General features: G+C 42.4%; 1 protein-coding gene across 1 annotated transcript in view; it reads left to right on the forward strand.

Moving 5' to 3' along the window:
- Window positions 1–13,899, forward strand: part of LOC121580629 (collagen alpha-3(IV) chain) — a 35,241-nt gene that overhangs the window by 942 nt on the left and 20,400 nt on the right. Inside the window, exons 2-4 of the mRNA XM_045219815.1 lie at window positions 359–445; window positions 658–792; window positions 994–1,089. Coding sequence (XP_045075750.1) covers window positions 359–445; window positions 658–792; window positions 994–1,089 — 318 coding nt within the window. The remainder of the gene's footprint in view (window positions 1–358; window positions 446–657; window positions 793–993; window positions 1,090–13,899) is intronic.

The following is a 13,899-nucleotide window of genomic DNA, read 5'->3' on the forward strand; positions in this document are numbered from 1 at the left end:
TATGTTACCTACTACAGTAGTGGATGTAGTATATGTTACCTACTACAGTAGTGGATGTAGTATATGTTACCTACTACAGTAGTGGATGTAGTATATGTTACCTACTACAGTCGTTGATGTAGTATATGTTACCTACTACAGTAGTGGATGTAGTATATGTTACCTACTACAGTAGTGGATGTAGTATATGTTACCTACTACAGTCGTTTATGTAGTATATGTTACCTACTACAGTAGTGGATGTAGTATATGTTACCTACTACAGTCGTTTATGTGGTATATGTTACCTACTACAGTAGTGGATGTAGTATATGTTACCTACTACAGTCGTTTATGTAGTATATGTTACCTACTACAGGTCCTAGAGGTGACCCTGGGCTGGAAGGAAGATCTGGACTGGGCCCTGATGGACCGCCTGGACCTGGAGGACCACCCGGTCCCAAAGGTCAGAGGTCACACATGTGTAGACACACACACACACACACACACACAAACACATGCAGATGTGCGCATAGACACACACACACACACACACACACACACACACACACATACAGACGCGCAAGAACACTCACACGCACAAATAAACGGTGATAATAAAGTTTTTGAATTATGACGATAGATATATAATGATTATTATGATGTGGTTCTGGGCAGGGTCGGTTGGCCGTGATGGGGATAAAGGTCACAGTGGTGTATCGGGCCCTGTGGGGGACGACGGGCCCCCAGGCCCTTGTGGATCATCACCCACTACAGACTTAAATGGGCCCCGAGGGGACCCTGGAAAGCGTGGTGAGCACCATAGAGATGAGCGATCAATTCAATCAAACATGCACTGCAGTATTTATGCGGAAGCTCATTTTTACCCAATGCTATGACCGGTTCCATTTGAATCTCGGACCATGTGTTATAAGATAATTGCTATTAGAAATATTGTGATTAATATGGTCATTTAATATCATTTAACAATGTTGATTGTCTGTTCTACATTAGGTCTGCCTGGTTTCCTTGGTGCTAAAGGACACCCTGGATATCCTGGACCCAAAGGCATTGATGGGAGGGACGGTGACCCAGGAAATGGGACGAGAGGTGTGTGTGTGTGTGTGTGTGTGTGTGTGTGTATGTGTGTGGGCATGCGTGGTTGGACAGTATGTGTGTGTATTATAAACTAGAAAATAAAATGTCATGCTTCGTGGTAGTGACTGCAGTAGTGATGGTAGGTGTGGTAACGCATTTTTTATCAAATCATCTTAAAGGAACTTTATTCAGATAGACAATCAATTTCAGACACTTAGGACGATTTTGACATGAAATGCAAACCATATTGGGGATGTTGGCATGGTATTGCTATCCCGGGCAATCCCACCTGTACGTAAATCACATCACTCCATAAATAAAGGATGGTGTTAATTTTCCAGAACCTGATTTGCAAATGTCAGAGAACAATCAACAAGCGTTCACACAGAGTTCATATTGTGTTATTGAACCCTATTTATTACAGTTTTTCTCCATTGGTTTGGCTCATTTCTTGAAACAGAAATTACATTCTCAAAACTCTAAGATCATTTGGCAAAACAGTCTTACAGTTCAGCACAACACTATAGCTCACTTGCAAAAGCTCATATCTCTCCTAAAACTGTTCACTCATGCTTCAAAACTAAATTCCTTTCCCATATAAGGAGTCAGTGCCACGAAAATGGCAAAGATCCTTCTCAATTGCTTTGGCTCATTTCTTGAAACAGACCGGACGTTCTCAACACTCTTGGTGCTTTAGCCAAAATAACGTGGATGGTTCGGCACAACACCATGGTTCACCTGCAAAAGCTCATACCTCTCCCAAAACAGTTCACGCATGTGTCAAAACTAAATTTCCTTCTCATTTTAAAACAGTCAGTGCCCCAAAATGCTTCGTCCCTTTGGCATTGTGTAAGCACTGCAAGTCAAAATGTTTAGATGTTTTGTCACTATGGCAGAGGACCATTGAAATATCCCTCATGTCCACCTTTCAGTCTTAGGCCCAGTCCTTCATTGACAATGGTTACTGTACTGTTTTTTGTCTAGCTAACAGAATACAATTGTGTATAAAACTGAAAAAAATAAATAGGATTTTAGGGTAAGAGTAGCCTCCAAGGTTTGACATCACACATTGCACTCCCTATACTGCCAAGGAAATTGTAACCATTATCATTCACACACATAAAGTAACTTCCATACATCAGAGTAAAAAGAAAATGTATACAGCATAATATACTGTATATAAACACACAAACAAAAAACAATGAAAATTATATGCAGCCTACAGTGCTGTAAATAAAGCTGGAGTTTCACAACTAACAGTTCTTCACTGGTCGCTGTCCTCACCCTCCTGGCCATCCACACGCTGCTGTCTGTCTGGCCACAGATTCTCGTCCACATCACAGCGTATATTCTCCCTTGCGATGCAACGAGGAAGAAAGGCGTGCATGTCGCAACCATCCCCTACACTGATCTCCTGTAATATCCTCACACGCAGCGTCCATTGCATGGAGCAGGGACCTCTGATCTTGAGCCCGATGCTCATACACTCTCCACCTCCAAGCGGGAGAAATACTCCTCAATAGGATTGAGGAAAGGAGAGTAAGGTGGTAGGAACACCATGACCATCCTTGGATGAGTAGTGAACCAGGCCCTGATGAGCGGGCCACGGTGAAATTCACATTGTCCCATACAATGACATATTGTGGTAGGTGAGGCCCTACGAGACCGCTCTCATTTTCAGGGGATCAAATCAACATGAAGGCGGTCCAAGAAGATGAGGAGCTTCTGTGTATTGTATGGGGCCAAGACTGGGGATGTGAGTGGCCACACCATTCTCCGATATGGCAGCACACAAAGTTATATTGCCCCTCGCTGGCCTGGGACACTCCACCATGGCCCGGTGGCCAATAATATCGTACGGCCACGTCTTTGCCCTTGGCCAGGTGCCTCCATGTTCAGAAATTGTACTGGTCCTGCATGGTCAAGCTCTTTACATACATGTTTGGCAGCATTCACAGTCATGGACAGCACCTGTCAGGTAACTAAACATACTGTTTGATTGGTCATCTGAGATGTGTGAAACTCCTCCTTCGTTAGTCAAGTTCTAGTTTCACCTGACTGTCAATTGCTGTAATAAATTTATCAAATGTTCCAAGGGATTCATATATGGTATTCATGGTATTATGTTCTTGACTAATTTTGACAATTGAACAGACTATTGTGCATGTGATGACTTATACAATGAAATGACGCTGACACGTTTTGGAGCGAACAACCATTAGACTGAGAATCAACAATCAGTTTAGATCAACAAGATCTATTCACTTGGAAATTGTGCTAAATGTAGGCTACCTGTACTTAATCATTTGCAAAGATGTACTGAGACATTGAGACATGTACTTAGACATTTGCAATTTGATGAAATGAATGAGAAATTCAATTCTGTTGTGAACAATTGCCAAGTGGTTTGGAGGTTTGTCCATGTAGTTTTGAGAATGTAATTTCTGTTTCAAGAAATGAGCCAAACCAATGGAGAAAAACTGTAAAGTAGGATGAAGACAGACAAGGGAACCATCAAATACATACTGTAAACCCTATGGTCAGTCCATCCCTGGCACTCTGTCAATCAAGGACAAAGTGGGAGTGGTAATTGTCTGGGACCTGATTTGCAGAAGTCAGAACCATCAACAAGAGTTCAGATATATATAAATAAATAAACGCTTGTTTCACGTTCTTCATAGTTCCTTGCGGCATCCTAAATATACTGAGACTGTGTCGTGAACTTTGGGATTTTGCTCACCATAAGACAGTTACAGTATATACAATCTTATATATACAGATTGTTTTACCATGTATCACAATTTCATTCAGTTAAGCATACCTGTGTATTATGAATGGGGTAAGCATGCCTGTGTATTATGATTGGGTTAAGCATGCCTGTGTATTATGATTGGGTTAAGCATGCCTGTGTATTATGAATGGGGTAAGCATGCCTGTGTATTATGATTGGGTTAAGCATGCCTGCTTATTATGAATGGGTAAGCATACCTGTGTATTATGAATGGGGTAAGCATGCCTGTGTATTATGAATGGGGTAAGCATGCCTGTGTATTATGATTGGGGTAAGCATGCCTGTGTATTATGAATGGTGTAAGCATACCTGTGTATTATCATTGGGTTAAGCATGCCTGTGTATTATGATTGGGGTAAGCATGCCTGTGTATTATGAATGGGGTAAGCATGCCTGTGTATTATGAATGGGATAAGCATGCCTGTGTATTATGAATGGGGTAAGCATGCCTGTGTATTATGATTGGGTTAAGCATGCCTGTGTATTATGATTGGGGTAAGCATGCCTGTGTATTATGATTGGGTTAAGCATGCCTGTGTATTATGATTGGGGTAAGCATGCCTGTGTATTATGAATGGGGTCATTCAGAATTCTATACATTTTGTCAGCAATCCGCTCAACCAAACTCTATGTCTGTATCTCAAAGAAATAAACTGACAATGATCTAAAAAATTAATTGACTAAAAGAGTTCAGCTATACCATACGCAAATTAATTCAAGAAGACCATCAAATACATAAACCGATCTTAAAGAGCCCCTAAAAAGCAACTTCTCGTTTTGAAAACGGCCTATGTGGCATCGATAGGAGTCAGAAAAATGTATTCTAGTGTCAAAATTCTTGTCCAAAACAGAGATTTGTGAGATGATAGTAAAAAAATGGTTTGTCACAGAATGAAGGGTACCGTAACAGATGGGTTGAGTTTATTTAAAACCTGCCCATATGCCAACAGCTGGCAGCACCCAAGTTTTCGTCAATTCAGAGCACAGCTGCACAGGAGCGGATCTTAATACCCTTGGTCAATTGGGTTTGACATTCAAGATCCCTATGGGGCTAGTTAGGGACCATCACTAAATTACACAATGGATACGGACCGCTGGAAAAACAAACATTTCTCTTGTTTAACGTATAGCTTATGCTCCAACAGTCTTCCCAGCACAAACCTGACTAATGAGACATGCTGGCCTCGGTCAGCAGAATAGACCAAAATGTTGTCTATATAAACCACTACACCCCGTCCCAGCATGTCCCGAAACACTTCGTTAATAAAGGCCTGGAAGACTGTTAATAAAGGCCTGGAAGACTGAAGGAGCATTAGACAGGCCAACAGGTATTACGAGATACTCGTAATGCCCTGTGGTCGTGGAAAAGGCCGTTTTCCATTCGTCGCCTGCACGAATGTGCACAAGATTGTAGGCGCTCCTCAAGTCCAGTTTTGTGAAGTACTGCACCCCGTGCATTTGTTCGATGATGGTTGGGATGAGGGGTAAAGGATAGCTGAACTTAACTGTGGCTTTATTCAGTGTTCGATAATCAATGCAGGGGCGCAGTCCCCCATCTTTCTTCTTAACAAAAAAGAAGCTGGAGCAGGCTTGTGACTTAGAGGAGCGGATAAAACCCTGCTGGAGGCGCTCCTGTACGTAGGTCTCCATGGCCTCGGTCTCCGCACAGGAGAGGGGATAGACGTGTCCTCTCGGGAGGGCTGCGTCAGACAGCAGGTCCATGGTTCAGTCCCAGGGGCGATGAGGAGGCAGGCGTGTAGCCTGGGTCTTAGAGAAACCCGGTGCAGATCCTGGTATTCATCATGTAAATCCACTTGAGGGGCGCGGTCCGGACTTTCCACCACAGTGGTGTTGACAGACACCGCGAGACACCTCCCCTGACACTCCTGCGACCAACCCAGCAGTCTCCTCTCGGACCAGGAAATAACAGGGTTATGCCAACTCAACCAGGGGAGACCTAAAACAACGGGGTGCGTGGGGGTGTCTATAATCAAAAAGGTGATCTGTTCTAAATGAGTGTCATGGGTCAGCAGAGAAACGGGAACAGTGATGTGATGTACGAGCCCTGTCCCTATTGGACGATTATCCAGGGCTCAAACCGGAATGGGTGGCTGTAGGGGAACCAAAGGGATGCGTAATGCAGTGGCCAGTGCGCTATCTAAAAGATTCCCGGCAGCTCCGGAATCAATCAGAGCGAACGGGAGTGAGGGGCTAGGGTATTCAGGGAATTTAATGGGAAACACACTGGTTGAGGTGACAGAAAAGGAGAGGAGATCTTGCATCCTACCGGGGTTGGAGCAGGGGAATTCCCTGGCTTGTCTCCTCCTCGCCTATTAGTGGATAGAGGGCAGGTCGGGGAGAAATGACCCCTTTCTCCACCATAGGAGCAGAGGCCCAGATTCCTCCTTCTCCTACGCTCTGCCTTGGACAAACGTGCAGAGCCCACCTCCATCGGCTCTGGCCACGGAGCAGGTGTAGCCATGGGCTCCGGATTCCGCGCAGGTGTTCGTCGGAACCGCAAGAGGTTGTCCAACCGGATTGCCATGCTGATGAGCTGGTCGAGTGACAGGTTGTCATCACGGCAGGCTAACTCCTTCTGTACCTCCTCCTACAGTCCACTGCGGAAAACGGTGACCAGAGCCGACTCGTTCCATCCGGTGGAGATCGCGATGGTCCGGAATTCCAGGGCGAACTCCGAGGCGGTCCTAGATCCCTGACGTAGTCAGAGTAGACGCTCACCCCCCTCTCGGCCCTCCACAGGATGATCAAACACCAAGCGGAAGAGGAGGTGAAGCGCTGAGTACGCGACTGGTCTGCCCGTTTCCCAGACCGCGGCACCCCAGTCCAGGGCCCGTCCGGTCAGTGCTGAGATGACTGTGGTAACCCTGTCTCTCCCGGAGAGTCACACATTACAAACCTTATAGTTAGGCTATTTGAATAACCCATATGGCAACAATATACAGTGAGGGAAAAAGTTATTTGATCCCCTGCTGATTTTGTACGTTTGCCCACTAACAAAGACATGATCAGTTTATAATTTTAATGGTAGGTTTATTTGAACAGTGAGAGACAGAATAACAACAAAGAAATCCAGAAAAACGCATGTCAAAAATGTTATAAATTGATTAGCATTTTAATAAGGGAAATAAGTATTTAACCCCTCTGCAAAACATGACTTAGTACTTGGTGGCAAAACCCTTGTTGGCAATCACAGAGGTCAGACGTTTCTTGTAGTTGGCCACCAGGTTTGCACACATCTCAGGAGGGATTTTGTCCCACTCCTCTTTGCAGATCTTCTCCAAGTCATTAAGGTTTCGAGGCTGACGTTTGGCAACTCGAACGCCTGGAGACTGGCTAGGCCACTCCCAGAACCTTAATGTGCTTCTTCTTGAGCCACTCCTTTGTTGCCTTGGCCGTGTGTTTTGGGTCATTGTCATGCTGGAATACCCATCTACAACCCATTTTCAATGCCCTGGCTGAGGGAAGGAGGTTCCTCACCCAAAATTTGACGGTACATGGCCCCGTCCATCGTCCCTTTGATGCGGTGAAGTTGTCTTGTCCCCTTAGCAGAAAAACACCCCAAAGCATAATGTTTCCACATCCATGTTTGACGGTGGGGATGGTGTTCTTGGGGTCATAGGTAGCATTCCTCCTCCTCCAAACACGACGAGTTGAGTTGATGCCAAAGAGCTAAATTTTTTTGACCACAACACTATCACCCAGTTCTCCTCTTAATCAGAGGGGGTCAAATACTTATTTGCCTCATTAAAATGCAAATTAATTTATAACATTTTTGACATGCGTTTTTCTGGATTTTTTTGTTGTTATTCTGTCTCTCACTGTTCAAATAAATCTACCATTAAAATTATAGACTGATCATTTCTTTGTCAGTGGGCAAATGTACAAAATCAGCAGGGGATCAAATACTTTTTTCCCTCACTGTATATAGAAATATATTATAATATACAGTATATGGCAACAATATACTGTATATAGAAATATACTGTAATATATATGGCAACAATATACAGTGGGGAAAAAAAGAATTTAGTCAGCCACCAATTGTGCAAGTTCTCCCACTTAAAAAGATGAGAGAGGCCTGTAATTTTCATCATAGGTACACGTCAACTATGACAGACAAAATGAGGAAAAAAAATCCAGAAAATCACATTGTAGGATTTTTAATGAATTTATTTGCATATTATGGTGGAAAATAAGAATTTGGTCAATAACAAAAGTTTCTCAATACTTTGTTATATACCCTTTGTTGGCAATGACACAGGCTGGGCAACAAGGACTTTCAACTCCCTCCAAAGATTTTCTATGGGGTTGAGATCTGGAGACTGGCTAGGCCACTCCAGGACCTTGAAATGCTTCTTACGAAGCCACTCCTTCGTTGCCCGGGCGATGTGTTTGGGATCATTGTCATGCTGAAAGACCCAGCCACGTTTCATCTTCAATGCCCTTGCTGATGGAAAGAGGTTTTCACTCAAAATCTCACAATACATGGCCCCATCCATCCTCCCCTCAATACGGTGCAGTCGTCCTGTCCCCTTTGCAGAAAAGCATCCCCAAAGAATGATGTTTCCACCTCCATGCTTCACGGTTGGGATGGTGTTCTTGGAGTTGTACTCATCCTTCTTCTTCCTCCAAACACGAGCGAGTGGAGTTTAGACCAAAAAGCTCTATTTTTTGTCTCATCAGACCACATGACCTTCTCCCATTCCTCCTCTGGATCATCCAGATGGTCATTGGCAAACTTCAGACGGGCCTGGACATGCGCTGGCTTGAGCAGGGGGACCTTGCGTGCGCTGCAGGATTTTAATCCATGACGGCGTAGTGTGTTACTAATGGATTTCTTTGAGACTGTGGTCCCAGCTCTCTTCAGGTCATTAACCAGGTCCTGCCGTGTAGTTCTGGGCTGATCCCTCACCTTCCTCATGATCATTGATGCCCCACAAGGTGAGATCTTACATGGAGCCCCAGACCGAGGGTGATTGACCGTCATCTTGAACTTCTTCCATTTTCTAATAATTGCGCCAACAGTTGTTGCCTTCTCACCAAGCTGCTTGCCTATTGTCCTGTAGCCCATCCCAGCCTTGTGCAGGTCTACAATTTTATCCCCGATGTCCTTACACAGCTCTCTGGTCTTGGCCATTGTGGAGAGGTTGGAGTCTGTTTGATTGAGTGTGTGGACAGGTGTCTTTTATACAGGTAATGAGTTCAAACAGGTGCAGTTAATACAGGTAATGAGTGGAGAACAGGAGGGCTTCTTAAAGAAAAACTAACAGGCCTGTGAGAGCCGGAATTCTTACTGGTTGGTAGGTGATCAAATACTTATGTCATGCAATAAAATGCAAATTAATCACTTAAAAATCATACAATGTGATTTTCTGGATTTTTAGATTCCGTCTCTCACAGTTGAAGTGTACCTATGATAAAAATTACAGACCTCTACATGCTTTGTAAGTAGGAAAACCTGCAAAATCGGCAGTGTATCAAATACTTGTTCTCCCCACTGTATATATATATTAGATATTCAACATGTATTAGACATATTCAATCAACTCTTTGTTCTTATTCCAGTCATCATAACATTTATTTATGTCCTCTCATAATTCATCACCTTTAAGCTATTCTATTTATATATTATTTTATATTTTATATTTAAAAATATATATACACTACCAGTCAAAAGTTTGGACACACCTACTCATTCAAGGGTTTTTCTTTATTTGTACTATTTTTTTAATTGTATATAGTGAAGACATCAAAACTATGAAATAACACATATGGAATTATGTAGTAAAAAAAAGAAGTTAAACAAATCAAAGTATATTTTATATTTCAGAATCTTCAAATAGCCACCCTTTGCCTTGATGACAGCTTTGCACATGCTTGGCATTCTCTCAACCAGCTTCACCTGGAATGCTTTTCCAACAGTCTTGAAGGAGTTCCCACAAATGCTGAGCACTTGTTGACTGCTTTTCCTTCACTCTGCAGTCCAACTCATTCCAAACCATCTCAGTTTGGTTGAGGTCGGGGGATTGTGGAGGCCAGGTGATCTGATGTAGCACTCCATCACTCTCCTTCTTGGTAAAATAGCCCTTAGACAGCCTGGAGGTGTGTTGGGTCATTGTCCTGTTGAAAAACAAATGATAGTCCCAAACCAGATGGGATGGTGTATTGCTGTAGAATGCTGTGGTAGCCATGCTGGTTAAGTGTGCCTTGAATTCCAAATAAATCACAGACAATGTCACCAGCAAAGCACCCCCACACCATAACGGCTCCTCCTCCATGCTTTACGGTGGGAACCACACGTGCAGAGATCATCCGTTCACCTACTCTGCGTCTCGCAAAGACACGGCGGTTGGAACCAAAAATCTCAAATTTGGACTCCAGACCAAAGGACACATTTCAACCGGTCTAATGTCCATTGCTCGTGTTTCTTGGCCCAAGCAGGTCTCTTCTTATTATTGGTGTCCTTTAGTAGTGTTTTTTTTTTACAGCAATTCCACCATGAAGGCCTGATTCACACAGTCCCCTCTGAACAGTTGATGTTGAGATGTGTCTGTTACTTGAACTCTGTGAAGCATTTATTTGGGCTGCAATTTCTGAGGCTGGTAACTCTAATGAACTTATCCTCTGCAGCAGAGTTAACTCTGGGTCTTCCATTCCTGTGGCGGTCCTCATGAGAGCCAGTTTCATCATAGCGCTTGATGGTTTTTGCGACTGCACTTGAAGAAACCTTCCGAATTGACTGACCTTCATGTCTTAAAGTAATGATGGACTGTCGTTTCTCTTTGCTTATTTGAGCTGTTCTTGACATATTATGGACTTGGTCTTTTACCAAATAGGTATATCTTCTGTATACCCCCTCTACCTTGTGACAACACAACTGATTGGCTCAAACGCATTAAGAAGGAAATAAATTCCACAAACGAACTTTTAAGAAGGCACACCTGTTAATTGAAATGCATTCCAGGTGACTGTCTCATGAAGCTGGTTGAGAGAATGCCAAGAGTGTGCAAAGCTGTCATCAAGGCAAAGGCTGGCTATTTGAAGAATCTCAAATATAAAATATATTTTGATTTGTTTAACATTTTTTTGGTTACTACATGATTCCATATGTGTTATTTCATAGTTTTGATGTCTTCACTATTATTCTACAATGTAGAAAATAGTAAAAATAAAGAAAAACCCTTGAATGAGTAGGTGTGTCCAAACTTTTGACTGGTACTGTGTATATTTATATATATATAAGGCTAAGCTTTATTTTACTCAATTTTGGCTAGTATTTACTTAACAATGACGTGGTAACATTAAGTACTTAGTTCAAAGAAGTGAAGACAAATGGGAACCATGGTACCATGTGGTATGTAACAACACTTGTTGGCACGTGTTTTAATGAATTCTAAATAAGTAAAAGATTAGGTGCTGACAGAATATCTAAGGAAAAACAGAGTTATTAACAGACTGTACATTGACGAACAGCACATTAGAAGATTGACCTAGAAAATGTCCAGCTTAATTTAAACCTCTAGTTTCTACAACCAAACATTTAATGTATTAAATTATTGAATACTAAGATTTCTAACCTGGACTGTTGGAGCGGTCTTACCTGTCATAAAGTTGTAGTGGCAGTGACAGTGTCTGAAGTCTAATGATTATATGACTATCCAAAGCTCTCACAAGCACACCTGTGCATTTCCCTTCACTAGATAAAAACCATTAGGGTACCATTCCAGGCTCATATACTTATACAAGACTCATATAGACATTTATATATTCATATACAGTCGTGGCCAAAAATATGGCACCCTTTTTTCAAATCATATTATGTTCTGAATCAAAAACAAAGGTTCTGTAATATTAACAGTGAAATAAAGAAGTGTCAAGAACAAATTCTTTGGTCAATTTCAACTTATTGTTAGGGGAAAAATTGTGAATTACTTGCAAAAAGAGCAAAGGTGCCAAGAGTTTTGGCCACGACTGTACAAGAAACAATACAGCCCATGAACCTCATTAGAAGCCTTTATTGAAGAGGGTCAAATCCAGAGGTCACAATCAATCATGCACAATGAACTTTGCAAGACAAACATATCAAAATACAGTATGTGTAGTCTATATGAGATTTAGTTTTAAAAAACAACAACGTTACAATAGTGTTAGAACATCATCAGAATGTTATTATTATTCTAGAGATAACGTTAGAATAATAACTTAAAAGAACAGTTCACCGAAATTACAAAATGACATATTGGTTTCCTGTAAACAGTCTTTGGACAAGGTAAGACAACAATCCAGTTGTATTTACTTTGCCTTCAAATGCTAAACTTTAGCATGTTTGTCCCATAAAACCAATGCAAGTCAACATCCCCGATATTAGCATGCCCGATACTAGATATCACCATGTCGAGAGATGTCCAAATGATCTTAAAGTAACTTTGTTGAGCTATAAAATCCATTTTAGACACTTTGGGATGATTTGGTCATGACAAGCAAAACATGCTAATATCAAAAATGATAACAATGACTTAATTCAAGCAAACCAGACAATGCTGTTAACAGTGGTAAAACATAATGAGGATAACAATAGGCATAGTAAAACATATTCAAACATGAATAATATAGAGATACATATTTAAAATCTTCCTATAGATCATTAATATGTTTTGCTTTCGTCAATGTTAGGAGTTGGCTTGCTCAAGGGCACATCAACATATTTTCACATACTTGGCTCGGGGAATCGAACCAGCGACCTTCTGGTTACTGGCCCAACATTCTTAACTGCTAGGCTACCTGCCTCCACATATTGATAAAGGGCTGTTGAGGTAGAGGAGGAACAAACCCACCTGGGTCTCCTTACTTTATTCTGCAACCTCATCCTACGGATCATAGATATGCAAAATCAGAAGAATGACCACATGACCCAATAGAAACTAGAAAATGACATTTTCTAAAGAACGTGTGTGTCTGTGCTTGCAAGTCTTGAAGTATTTATGGTTGTGAAATGAGTTGTAGTAGGGATAGAAAAGATTTGCAGTGGTACTGTAGCGGTGGAAGTGGTAATGACTGCAATAGTCATTTTATTGGTAGTGACTTCGGTAGTAGTAGTAGTAGCAGTAGCAGTAGTAGTAGCAGTAGTAGTAGTAGTAGCAGTAGTAGTAGCAGTAGTAGTAGCAGCAGCAGCAGTAGTAGCAACAGTAGTAGTAGTAGTAGCAGTAGCAGCAGTAGTAGTAGCAGTAGTAGTAGAGTAGCAGTAGTAGTAGTGGCAGTAGAAGTAGTAGCAGTAGTAGTAGTGGTGGTAGTAGTGGCAGCGGCAGTAGGTAGTAGTGGTAGTAGTAGTAGTAGTGATGTAGTGGTGGCAGTAGTGGTAGTGGTAGGGGGTGGTGGTGGTGGTAGCAGTAGTAGTAGCAGCGGCAGGCAGTAGTAGTAGTAGCGTGTGGTGTGGTGGGGCATGGTAGTAGTGGTAGCAGTAGTGGTAGTAGTAATAGTGTAGTGGTAGCAGTGGTAGTAGTAGTGGCAGTGGTAGCATTAGTGGTAGTAGTAGTAGCAGGTAGGTGGTGGCAGCAGGGTAGAAGAAGCAGTGGTAGCGGTGGTAGCAGTGGCAGTAGTAGTAGTAGTAGCGGTGGTGGTGGTAGCAGTAGTAGCATTGGTAGTAGCGGTAGTGGCAGTAGCAGTAGTGAGTAGTAGTAGCAGTAGTATGTGGTAGTGGTAGTGGCATGGTCGTTGGTGGTAGTAGTAGTAGTGGTGGCAGTAGTAGTAGTAGTAGTAGCAGTGGTGGTGGTAGTAGTAGTAGTAGCAGCAGCAGTAGTAGCAGTAGTAGCAGTGGTAGTAGTAGTAGTGGTAGTGGTAGTGGTAGTGGCAGTAGTAGGGTAATAGTAGTAGTAGCAGTGGTAGCAGTGGCAGTGGTAGTAGTAGTAGCAGTAGTAGTGGTAGTAGTAGTAGCGGTAGTGAGTGGCAGCAGTAGTAGTAGTAGTAGTGGTGGTAGTATGTGGTAGTGGTAGTAGTAGCAGTGGTAGTAGTGG

The sequence above is a fragment of the Coregonus clupeaformis genome, unplaced genomic scaffold, assembly GCF_020615455.1.
Source record: "Coregonus clupeaformis isolate EN_2021a unplaced genomic scaffold, ASM2061545v1 scaf2771, whole genome shotgun sequence".
Taxonomy (NCBI): Eukaryota; Metazoa; Chordata; class Actinopteri; order Salmoniformes; family Salmonidae; genus Coregonus; species Coregonus clupeaformis.